The 13,097-nt window shown below is 38.2% G+C and overlaps 1 protein-coding gene across 1 annotated transcript in view; it reads right to left on the minus strand.

Annotated features, from left to right (window-relative positions):
- Positions 1–2,945: 2,945 nt before the first annotated feature.
- Positions 2,946–13,097, minus strand: part of FREM2 (FRAS1 related extracellular matrix 2) — a 124,958-nt gene continuing 114,806 nt past the window's right edge. Inside the window, exons 21-24 of the mRNA XM_031615675.2 lie at positions 9,785–9,911; positions 9,003–9,190; positions 8,717–8,863; positions 2,946–6,696 (exon numbers count right to left, since the gene is read on the minus strand). Of these exons, the coding sequence (XP_031471535.2) occupies positions 6,184–6,696; positions 8,717–8,863; positions 9,003–9,190; positions 9,785–9,911 (975 nt within the window). The 3' untranslated portion in view covers positions 2,946–6,183. The remainder of the gene's footprint in view (positions 6,697–8,716; positions 8,864–9,002; positions 9,191–9,784; positions 9,912–13,097) is intronic.

Consider the following 13,097-nt stretch of genomic DNA (forward strand, 5'->3'; position numbering starts at 1 on the left):
AGTGCATCACCACCCTCTGCTTGAAAAGCTTTCTCCTAATATCTAACTTAAACCTGCCCTGTCTCAGTCTAAAACCATTCCCCCTTATCCTATGTACTATCCACCCTTCTATAACGCCTCCTGACATTTCACCACTATTTTGTCCCCAGACACAGAGGCATGTGGTGTTGTGAACAATTAGCCAGATGCTGCTCCAGCGTTCTTTTCCTGGACTTGACCAAAGGGAAACAGTCCCTGTGGGCCACAGCACAAGCTTTCCATGTTGAAATTCAAGTCTTTTCCAAGAAGTGGAAGAAAAGCTCAGCTGCATCCCCAGGAGATCCCATTTTTACAGAATTTGTAATTTATGTTTCTGTCTTGCCAGGAACATTTTGGTTCCTTAAGAAACATAAGAAAAAAAAAGAGAAAAAACATCAGTGAAAGAGACACTTGACAGTACAAGAAATATTCTTTTAATCTTCTCTAAAAATAGCAGAGAATATAAGATAAATAAAATTGCCAGCAGTACCTTTTAGCTCTGCCCTGACCTTCCTCTTCCTAGATGCTTTACATCTTTCTGTCCAGATCATATGCCTTCATAGGATATGCACCAGGAAGAGCTACTGACTCAGAAAACCATTTCAAGCAGTCCTCAGCAGGAGATGTAGGCAGATGTGAGGTGCAGGTTAACTCACCTGATAGAACCCTCGTGTTGACGCTAGGTCAGACGAAAGCTTTCATGTCCTCTTATCCCAAGAAGAAATACTTTTTTAATTTTTTTTTGTTTGGTACTTCATATTGTCAATTGCAAGGCTCTTTGTAGGACTATTAGGGCATGAGAGTGGCCTTTCTGGGTGAGGAGTCTGCTCCTAACAGCACCAGGAGTGGAGTTGTGGGGAAGAGAAGTGAAAGAGATGAACAGTCTGTTCCTTTTCCTGAACCTTACCATCTTTTCCAGTCTGGCCTTTCTTAGTTAGTTGCTGTAACAGAGAGCCAGTTTTAATGACCTGTCTTCACTTCTTTTTCAGTTTGGCACACACATCATTTTGCTGTAGTGAGTCTTGCAATTACAATTTTATGTCAAATGATAAGGAATTTCCTTTCATCTGTGTAGCCAGCAAATTTTGTTGGGTGGAATCGCTGTAAAACAGTGAGAAACAGTGAATCATTGTTCCCTAACCATAGTCACTGTAACATTCAGGATTTAAGGCACCTCTGCAATATTCTTCCTTGAATGTTTATTTCCTAAGATGAAGAGTAAAAGGGAATCTTATTTATTTAATTTCTCTTTGTGGGGAATACATTCCTACATTCCTTACTTTTTATCAATATTTTTGTAATTTACTGCCATATTTACTTCCTTTATATTCATTACATGCTTTTTTATTTTTCTTTTTTTTTTCTTTTTTCTTTTTTTTTCCCCCTTTTAAGGGAATGCAAGAGGGAGAAAAGCAGAAATTAATACAGTATCTAAAGTGATGAACTCACTCATGCAGAACATGTCCTTTTGTCAGCTATGATAACTGAGTTAGAGCTTTTGCTAGAAATAATGCTCAAAACACACTAGAGACAATCAGTTCCACTAGATTAAATGGAGAACTTCAACTGGATCAACTGCAGATTCCACACTTCATGTGGAAATTTACACTCAGGAATACTTGTATCATGAAAATGAAAGGTAACAGGAGATTGCAGGAATTCAGTGCATGCTTGAGCATTGGCCATTAAGTGAAGCAAGATGCACTGTTTCAGAACCTTCCAGCTGTTCCGTTCATTTTTACTGGAAGTCAGCAGATAGTTTCCAAAGCAACAGTAGTAGCAGGTAAATTCTGAATGGATCATTCCTTGAGATAAATAATAAGAAAATCAAAAATCAAAGAGCCAACCACTTGACACTAAGTTACTGAAGAGCTTTCAAAATTTAAGGCATTCAGAGGTATGAGCTGAATTTGAAGACTTATTTCAAAATACAGTGAGGATGCAGCAAAAGAATTCTGATCCCTACTGGTACTGGAATGTAACTGCAATATACACATGCTTGGACTGTGAAGGAAAAGCCATTCTGGACCTTTTGGAACATGCTTGGACATCTTAGTAGAAATAGAACTGCACTTAAAGACAAAATGAATGTGGACATGGCTTTACTGCTGCTGACAATCTCAAATTGGGAAATTAATGTCCTTTGATCAACTGACAGTGCATCATTTGTAGTGATTTCATAGAACCACAGACTGGTTTGAGTTGGAAGGAACCTTTAAGGTCACCTAGTTCCAATCCCCTGCTATAGGCAGGGACACCTCCCTCTAGACCAGGTTGCTCAAAGCCCCTCCAGCCTGGCTTTGAATGCTTCCAGGGAGGGGGCACCCACAGCCTGTCTGGGCAACCTGTTCCAGTGTCTCACCACCCTCACAGTAAAGAATTTCTTCCTGATTCCTAGTCTAAAAATTTATATTGTAGTAGGACAGAAATATTTCCAATGTGATTTGCAGCAGTAGAAATCACTACAAAGATCTCATAGATGTTACAGGCTGGAGGATTCAGCTCAGTCTAAGGAGTAAGTGTAAGAGTACAATCCACCTGAGCAAGTTTAGGTAGAACAGAGGACAGACATGGAGAAGCACAACCAAGCCTGTAAAGGACTTGCAGACCCACTGCTGCAATGTACAGATCTGGACATTTCTGATGTTCTGCAGCTGAAAGAAGTAATCCCTCTGTGAGTCATAAGCACAACTCCGATGATTACAAAGCAGTCCTTTTGCTGAACACTTTGTGACCAAAAGGCAATCACTTCAGGAAGGAACCAGGAAGACTTATTGCAAATGCAGCAGTAAGCTTATGGCCTTCAGTTGATGTAACAAATTCATTTTTCATAACAATGCATTACTGACCACTCTCTACTGTGTGATAGTTATACACAGATTGTAGATTAATAACAAACAGAAGAAGTTTTATTTTTATTTTTCCTGATAAAAATGCCAAATATCACAGCCACAGACATACATAAGAAATTGCTCCAAATAAATATGCATGGAAAGATTTCTGACAGCTTGATAACAAATTTAAACACAGCAGTTACTGTATAAAGGGCTTAACAAATGGCATTACTGCCAGCGGAATACGTATCTTCAGGGAAAAGACTGAATACATAATCTGGAAATAGATTAAATATATATATAAAATATTCAGTTTATTGCATGGATAGATAAATATTAATATACTTGTGCATATAACTGGGGATGAGGCACTTATTCAGGTTAGTATAAACAAGGTCACTTGTTAAGTAGAAGGAGAAATGTTAATAAGCCTCCAAAACGTCTTGCTGAAATTCAAACTTGAAGCCATAATAACAAAGCATGCTGCTACAGTCGTATTTATATTTCACTGAATTGTAAGAAATTCAATTTCTTAGGAATGGGACACACCTGGCAGGTCTTACTGGGAACACTGGGATTTTTTTCCCAGGCAGAGGACTTTGATACCTGATTCACGAATCTTGCTAATTCTTGTCCAGCTTCTTAGTGTGTGCTTTGTGTTTTATTTTGTTATCAGCAGGTTTTCTTTGAATGTATTTTTTAGAAAAATGTTTGTCTGATAATCCTCATTATGGTACCTTTTACAGAGCTGTAATCAGACATTATTCAAAGCAGTGATCAAATCTATCAGACTCAATATTTGGCTTGTAGAACACACAGTTTTTGATGTGATTTCATAAAAAGAAATAATAATTATTTAAAAAAAGATTTTGCCTGCAAACAACTTCAACGATATTTCAGTCTGTTAAAATTCAAAAGCAGAAAAACTGCTCTACTGATAAACACCTACATTCTGTATTTATTATATATATATTTTAAAAGATCCTCTCTGCTTACACAAAACAGGCATTTTATAAATATTAAAATGTTCTATTATTTACATGTGTCCCATTTTACTGTAGAATCACTGTCTGAATATGCAGGTTCTAGGAGACAAATTCTGCCTTTCTCATAATCAGTTATTTCACATACGGGCACAAGGGCAAATCTGATCCTAGATTACAATTGTAACTTAGTTCTGAACTTTAAACATAAAACACATCTGTGGCTTAAGTCTTTGATCAATCTTGCACACATAATACATGGATCACAAAACTGGGAACTTCATTACAAGAGTAAATTAATGTCAGGTGACCAGGGAAAAGGTCTAATGCACTGGGCACGTCTTGTGGATAATTATTTCAGGCTAGAACTCAGATTAATTAAAATAAAAGATGACTGCATGACTTTAATAAGGGAGCTTGACCCTCAGGTTGCTGAAAACATCTTTCAATTAAGCAGACTGAACAACAGTCTTCAGAAAACCCAGGAAAAGACAGCACAGATTCTGACCTGATTCGTTGGGTGAAAAACTGATGAAGCCTTACGAAATGAGTGAAGTCACAACAATATAAATCCGGAGATATCAGTGCGAGTCCCTCTGTGGGCACGTTCATAAATCATAGCACAGACGTTCCCAGGAGAGTAGACCTCAACATTTCTCAGCCTTATGGATGATTGTGCAGAATCACTAAATTGGGTCACCCTGTGTTTACAGCCCACCACACATAGGATACAAAGCCTTGTGGGCATCTTTTAGTTCAGTGGCAGCACTCTGTGCTAGAAGCCAGGCTGCTTTCAGGCTGGATCCTGGTAACTCAGATCTTTGCAGCATGGTCTCCAGAATGTCAAATGCCAGATGGTTTGCAGCTTGAGCACAGTTTGGGGGCTGCCAGTACTCACCACCAGAGGCTGTGGAAGGGAACAGGTTTTTCAGCACCAATCTCAACAGCCTACTTCAGATTTTTAGTTTATATAGCTGAACTCCACTGACTTGAAAAGATTAATTCATATCAAATGCTGGTGTGACAAATGGGATAATCTTCAGGATTATATGGCATTCATGGCCAAGCATTTGGCAGGATATCTAGGGCAGAACAGGTCCTGTCTGCATAAAAAAAATGGCATGGGACCTGCTGATCCAAACTTCAGTGAGACATCAATGCTGCCAGATTGTCTACATTGGGAAGACTGAGAGAAAATCAGAATCTCTTTCAGAAGTAGTCATTTGTTAAAAATAAAAAGTAGCCCAGCAATGATCTAGCATGTTTGTCAAGATACGCTATAATGATAAGCTAACAAATACTACTTGATTCAATCATGTTATATTTTTTTCTTCACTTAGTTGCCATTTGACATGGCAGCTGACAATCACATGCTGTATTCAGTATCATGATTCCTAGGCTCAGTTCAGGCAGAACTTTGTCCTCTGCATTTTGAATCTAATACTAGGCACTGAAATATTAATGCTTGCATTTCCCAGCAGTGGATATGCTCTAAAAAATACAATTTGCCTTACAAAACATCCATGATTTGTTATAAACTTAAGAAGATATGCGTCCAGTTCCTGTCAAAAACAAAATTCCTTCTAGATTTGTTGTATTCTTTGGCTTTATATCAACATAAATAAGGAAAAAATGAGGGAAAAAAAAAATCTGATTAAATAGCTGAGTAAGAATTTGCAGAAAAGAGTACGTATTGCCTTTTGTGACATGCAACTGATTATAATGTTACGCCATCTAATCTAGCTGTCTTTTGAAAAAGTTCAGTTAAACATAAGGAAAAAAAAAAACAACTAATCACTGGTATAGCTTAAATGAAGTCAAAGTCTTACAGGAGGGAGGATTCATGCCTAAGGCATTTTATTACCTTTCAGCCTAACTGCAGACACTGAGTTCTTTGTGAGAAACAGTACAAAATGTAACTGAAGAGTGTAAGTATTCCACCTCTCAAGTATCCAGTATTCCTAAAGAAACAGATTTCCTCCCTTATTACAGAAAGGATCTATAGCACCTTTGGATAGTCTCTACTACTTTTTTGAAATGTCAGCAAATACAAAAAAATAAAACAAAATGTTCTCCCTTACAATGCAGTTCCTTGAACTCCTGCTAAAGATTAGTGCATGATACAGGGACGTCACGATAACCTTTAGTGCAAAGTGGGAGATTCAGAATGGATTTTTCTATTGTTGATAAAGGCAGCAAAAGTTCAGGATAAAAAATTTCAAGTAAATCTAGACGCACGTGAACTTTTTACTCTTCACGATTCACCATGATCTGCTGCTACATAAGTGCAGTTCAATTTTGTTTTGAGACACCCTGGAGACTCTGGGTTGAATCCTGTGGTCTTTGAATCAAACCTCAGAGCTATCGCTGGTGCAGTTATTGGGCAGCATCATTGGTTCATTGCTGCCTGACTTCTTTGCAGCTTCCTTCTTCTCAGAATTGTGTCTCCGCTTTAGCAGCAAAATGATGATTGCAATTAAGCAGATGGCAAGGAAAATGGCAGCAGCTCCGCCAATGATTGTGACTACACTGACCCCTGAGCCCTGGCTGTTCTGTTCTCTGGGGAGAACACCATTGACCACAACCTCTCTTTGAGGGACCTGTTTCTTGCTGGTGCGATCCAGTGCTATGTGCTGTATGTTTGTCCCTCGGTTGTTTTCTACTCCAATGTCTTTTGCAAGTTCTGGGGCTCCCACAACTCCTCTCTTATGACGTCTCTGTGTTGATGCTACTGGGCTGCCTCCACTAAAAAGTGAGTGGTACTGCTGCTCCACGCTTCTTTTGCCAATCCCGCGGTTAGCGTTCTCCTTTGATCGTACAGTGTAGATTGTATGGACATACCACTCCCTGCCCAAAGACACCTAGAAAGACACAATTTTTTTGCTTTTAAACATACATGCACAATCTGGACAGAGCTATGAACAGACAAAATCAGTTACCACTTTGTAATGACTGTCTGGACAGTACTTTCAAATTTCAACATCGAGAACAGATAAAACACTATGTGTCAATCAGTCCCAGGTAAGTCACATTTTCTGTCAAAATTTTAAGAACAGTGTTAACTGCTTTTCATATCCATACTCTATTACTACCAGGTGCAGATGAAGAAAGACAGCCTTGTCATTTAACTTTGTACCATTAATACCAATGGCTGCACAGGTCTTGTGCAAAGAACCTCAGCTGTAGAGGCTATAGAAAAGGGGCTTTCCAGACCTAACCTCCCACCTTCTAGGTCTTAGCTGTGGCTCCTGTTTCCATCTGAACATAAGAAAGCAATCTGCCATTTTATGGTGGTTGAACAGAGAGCCTGTAGAATCTCCATTTTTGGAGTCATTCAAAATCCAGCTGAACAAGACCTGGGCAACCTGCTCTGGGTGACTCTGCTTTGAGCAGAGGGGTTGGAATGGAAAATTTCCAGAAGTCCCTGACAACCTCATCCCCATTCTGTGATTCTGCGATTCCTTGCAGTCTGCATAAGATAACACCATCTTCCATGAGTCTGTCCTGTATTTTCTGGATACATAACAAATTTGGCAAGATCCAGTAGGATGATCTGAAACTCTCCTATTGTTTTTTTTTTAAAGGCTATTCGTTTCTACTTTGAGTAGTTGCCCCCAGAGTCTGTTATTGAGCAAAATGCTGAACACATTTTCTATTTTATACTTGTTTTTCCCATCTTTGTCAGGACAGAATGTTTCTTCACATTCCCATTCTTTTGACAGAATGAGGGCAAAAAAATACTGTATTATTGGGAGTGGATTCTTTAAATCAAAACAAAGATATCAGTTCAATGGGGTCAGATTATGAAACCATTTTTGTATTAAATAGGCTGTTCTCTTAAATACTCCATTGTTTACAGTGGGACATATCACTGAATGGACAGGAGTAGGATTAATGACTCCTTTGTATTTTTTCTAATTTGTACTTTTGAGTTTGTTTACGGGAACTACTAAGTCATGGCCTGAACCACTGACTGATCTCCTGGGAAAGGACCAGGTCAGACCTGGGAGCACAGCTGAAGGCAATTCACCTGTGCAACCAGAAGGAATAAAGTCTGGCTGCACCTCTCTTAGACCCCATTTAAGAGCTGACTGCCACTAGGGAAGGATCTCTTTCTGGAGATCCCTCCCTGGTGGAGCTTTCCTCTGCAAACCTGGAATCTTCTGATATGGGTAAGCAATTTTCTTCCCTTTCCTTATAGCACCTTTCTATTGTGCCGATTCTTCTGTCATTATACCTCTGGTGAAACACATTTTCCCATCATTTTGATCTCTCCAATTGCTACAGTTTGGCATGTAGTTTTGGAAATACTAAAGGAGGCAAATTCTAACAGCTGGCTGGGTCATACAGATCTAAAGAATGAAAGTAAACAGCTGATGGGTTATACAGAATTAAAAAGCAGGTGTATCCTTTAGATTTCAATTAGAAGGCCTTCCTGTGCTTAAATGTTTTGCAGTATGCAAGCTTGTAAAGATGACTTGCAGAGAAAATGTTGTATCAATCAGCTTCTGATGAAGTTCTCTATAAATGTTTACAATTCTTTCTCTCTGTGGCTTAGACAAGAGAGATTAGAAGGAATAAAACAATGCTGTATAAAAATAAACAAGTTCTTAGAAGAAATGCATAACAATTATTGATATAATTTCTCCTTAGATATGGAATTAAACAGAAGAAAAACAATACTGTCCCTATATGAATCATCCTAGAAGTGTTCCAGATTTTACATCTTGAAATCTGTAAGCATTTGTAACTCTGTTTAACTGAACTGAAATCACAATACATCTTTTAGTTGGTTTCAATGTGACTTACACTTAAAAGCATTTCTTGTACAAGTGTTTCTGCTTGGTTCAGTGTCTTGATACTAAGCTATAGAAATCATACCTGAAACAGAGGAGTTGAGTCTACTTTAAATCCATCGGAGCCTGGTTGTTTAACTAAAGAAATTGCTTCAGGATCATCTATTGCAAGTTTTGCATTAAAAAGCACATCTCCAAAGCTTGTGGCTTGTGTCTCTGGTTGAGCTTTATCCTACAAAGTCACAGAGGTAAAAAAAAAAATGTTTGTAAAATATAGATTTGTTATTCCCAGGTTGGTTTTAGATTAAAAAAAAAGAAGTACAAAAAACTATCTCAAAAAATGTGTATTCTTCCAGATCTAGAAATCTTACCACAATCTTGAATCTGTACAGAAGGGATGGAGAATCAGCAAGACATCCATATTCAGTGTTGGATGGATTATACTTGGGTACATATCCATCAGCTCCTGTACACAGGAAAACCTTCTCAATGCTACAGTAGAAGGAATCACCCAGATTTTGCACTGGATCCACCATCACTCGACCATAAATGACATCACCTGTAAGAGAATGCACACAGTTAATATCCTGTTACACTGGAACAGTTAACACAACACTGAAGCTAAACAAATAAGCCTAGTTAAGAAGCTTGGTGCAGTGTAACGTGACTGCAGTTTCTGCTCACCTCAAATGTCCAAGCTGGAGACTCTCAGTCTGCCTACAGCTACATCAAGAATTTACTTGAGACACTTTGCCACTCAGCTTTCACCAGAGGGTGTTGCAAAAGGCTGTGATCAAACAGCACGCTCTGGGCTACATAATAGCAGTAGGAAGTCATTTGCAGTTACTATAATTAGAATCAGTTCAGAAGCTCCTTTAAATTATGGCCTATATTCAGGTCTTCAATCAAAAAACATTTATGAAGTGCACAGCATTTGAGAAATGGCACCAGTAATGTCAACTTCAGATATAATAGTTTCAATGTAGATGGACCAACAGCTCTGATATAAAGTGCCAGTAAGAAAGGCACTTTAGAACATAGCTGAACACAGCTAGACGCAGCTATATCCTTATTCCTGGTTTGTTTTGACTGAAACAGAATCCTGGAAGTGTGACTCACGTTTTAAAGGTCTGTTATCAGTACACAATTTTACCTTCTGAGAAAGCAACATCACTTTCTTGTCCAAAGCCCATTGATCCATCCGACAGCCAGAGTGTCTTTTTGGAGAGAAGGAACATCTGGGTGTTCAAGCTGAACTCAGCAGCCACTGGGTCGCTGACCTAAAACACAACAGTGCTTCAAAAAGCATTCTTTAATCATTTTCAAAACATTGATCTTCTCCCCTATACGTTATTCATCAGCTCTGGATATCTACGTGCAATAATACAGCTTAACTACAAATATTTATTTGCACTAGAAATATATTGCTGCATGTTTTACACACATATAGCCTTTGGTTTATCTACTTCTATGATTGATGAGATTCTGGGCTAGTTTCTTCCCACCACATTTTTCAAATTCCAGACAAGAAGGTGCCCAGGGCAACTTATATATGTGGTAAGGGGAGAAAAATATTTTCCTCAATATCTTGTCTCTTTTTGACTCAGCCTGTTTTCTCTATCCAATTTTTACCCTTACACTGAAGTCTCAACTCTGTTTCTGATCCTCTAATATCCATTTGCAAGATTTAGTGGTGCAGGATATCTGCGTATGTAACTCAAATCATATATCTGAAAAGGCACAAAAGCATCTGAGCATCTTTTATGCTGATATTTATCTTCATATATTCAATATACTTATCTATGATTTTTCCTTGATTACATAATAAAAGTACAATAAAACAATATTATTAGAAGCAGGTTCTCACTGGGCCATGTACTTTATAAACATAAGTTAGAAGGCAACCCCTATATTGGCCATAAGAAAAAAAATGAAAGGATGTAGCAAACAGAAGGACTGGGGAGAACCCAGACCTCAAAAAGATGCATTTCACGCATTCAAAAAAAAAAAAGAAAGAAAATTTTTAAAAAAGTACAAGAGGCCACTAAACAAACAAGAAAAATGCTGATGGAATGAGATATAACAGAAACTGCTGCCACAATATATGCATGCTTATTCTTCTTCTAATCCCTTTTTTCACAGTAGGCTCCCAAAACTGTCAGAGCAACAGGATTTAGCAAGAAGAATGAATAGCCAAAACATTTTTACAAACTTCATACGGAAGAACCCTATCCCCATAACCTCTTCACAGAAATTATAATAATTAAAAAAATCATTTGCAATCTCTTTGGAATGCTTCCTTCCAAATGCCTGGATTCAAGCTACTGGGTTGTGATCCCACAGCTTCAAATACCTATCTGAGTCAACTGGTTTTCAGCTGCAGATCTGAAAGAGAATCAAGTACGGCCTTATGGCCTCATCAGGCTCTTCCTTGGCAGAGTAAATCTCTACTGAACTGGACAGTCAGTTTACTCTGCCTATTTGTCATACTCATGAACTTTGCATATGGATGGTTTGGCACTATATGTATACATATCCACCTCCATGGGACAAAAACCCATGAGATACATGGTACCTCAAGAAGCAGATGGCTCCTGAGAGAGGTTCATCTCAGGGCAGCAAGTATTATGGGAGTAGTTTTGTCAAGAAGTAGTCATGTGCATTTAAAGAAAGGAGATGTTGAAGTGATTGTAATACAACAGATTGCCGTTTGGATGCTGTCATGTACAGGGCATCCCAGAATGAAGCAGTGGTAATATAATGCTCAGTATTGTTACAGGCTACCTGCTTCCCTCTTCTAGGGCCATAAAAAAGAAGAAAAGCGAAATGGGTAGAAACATGCTAATGATGGAAATACTGAAGTGAAATCTTCAAAGAGAGAACACAAAAATATATTTTTTACTTGATTTTTGCATCTTAAAATGGCCCCTTGCTCCTAAACAATGAAAACATTGGTGAAGGAAATCCAAACAAAATGATGATTACAAGAAAATAAAAAGTCTCATACTAAAAATACCAAGAAGATAATTCAGTAGAGCAGCTGGGACACTAGAGCGAGAACTGAGAGAAACAATTTTTGTTGTTCAGATTTCATAATTTGATTTGCAGTCAAAACCATTTTGATCCAGTTTTGAGACTGGCACTCACTGACTTCAGTGGGTCTGTGCAAGGTATCAGGATGTTCTTAGTCTAAGAACTAGCATTGCAGCGTGAGTTTTCATGCTCACTTCTCTGTTCCCTGTTTCTTACTGCTAAAACATGGATACTAATGTTCATTCATTTTTGCAGAATACCTAAAAGTCTTATTGGAACCCACTTTAAGACCACATATTCTTTCCATCTATGATCAAAGGAAACAAAAATGGACCACAACATTTCCTGAATTCTTTTCACTGTGAGTATCTCAAAACAATGAGTTGGACTTGATTTGAAAATTGCTGGTGACGGGGACTAACCAGCAACAGTACCTAGCAATTACGACACTATTACAGTTGTGTACCTTATCTCTAATTTTAATCTGTGTACCTGAAACTTGAATATACTACACTATTAAAGCTGATACAAGGAACCTTGCAGCCATTTTATTTTCACAAAACCATTCTCACAACTTGAGAAATTTACTCCTTAGGCTTCTTCCAGGTGAGATAAAAAGAATATCCCTAGGCTACTTTGCCAATTTTGCAACGTTTTTGTTGCTCTTTTGAATTTTTGTCAAATCATCAACATCTTTCTTGTTTGAGTGAAGACTGGACACGAGCTATGGTTCAGCACTGTTGTGAATAGCTTTAGAGTTCCTAGAAGCAGATAAGAAATGCCAGATGAAAGCCGGAGTGCTGCACCTCTCAACTCCAGCCATTCATTTTTTCCAGAAGTTTTGCTGGGTTAATTCTGAGAAGGCAGATTTTGTGTCAGATCATGTATCATCACTCTGTTTCACCAGAACTTAATGCCGTATCGTCTGTTCTCCCATAGCTGGCATAACACCAAATGAAAGCATAAAGGCTGCATACATTCTTTTGCATACCCTGGCTAATTCAACAGGAAACTGATTGTGCATTTCTGGCTGATCCACACTGTATTTACACTGTAAGATGATCTAACAGCATACATCTATACTACTAATGAGCATGAAACCAAGCCACATTGTTCTTGGTTGTATTGGCTCCAAATAACAGAAGTGATAAAACTTCATCCTTACTATTCTCAAGATCATGCTAGCCCTTACAACTAGTGATCCATATTGCTGTGGCTGGGATTCTTATCACTTAATATCGCAAATAAGTCTTAAAGCTGAGTATTTTAACAGTGTTGGTTATTTACACTTCCTCCACAGTTAATGGAGGAAGTCCTACCTTAGGACTGGATCAATCTTCCTCTGAAGGTCTCACATTCAATACCAGAGATAGTAACCATCACACAATCAATGTGAATGACATCCTTCTGACTATCACAGAAAAAATGAATAA

The sequence above is a fragment of the Phasianus colchicus genome, chromosome 1, assembly GCF_987193195.1.
Source record: "Phasianus colchicus chromosome 1, bPhaCol1.hap1.1, whole genome shotgun sequence".
Classification (NCBI taxonomy): domain Eukaryota; kingdom Metazoa; phylum Chordata; class Aves; order Galliformes; family Phasianidae; genus Phasianus; species Phasianus colchicus.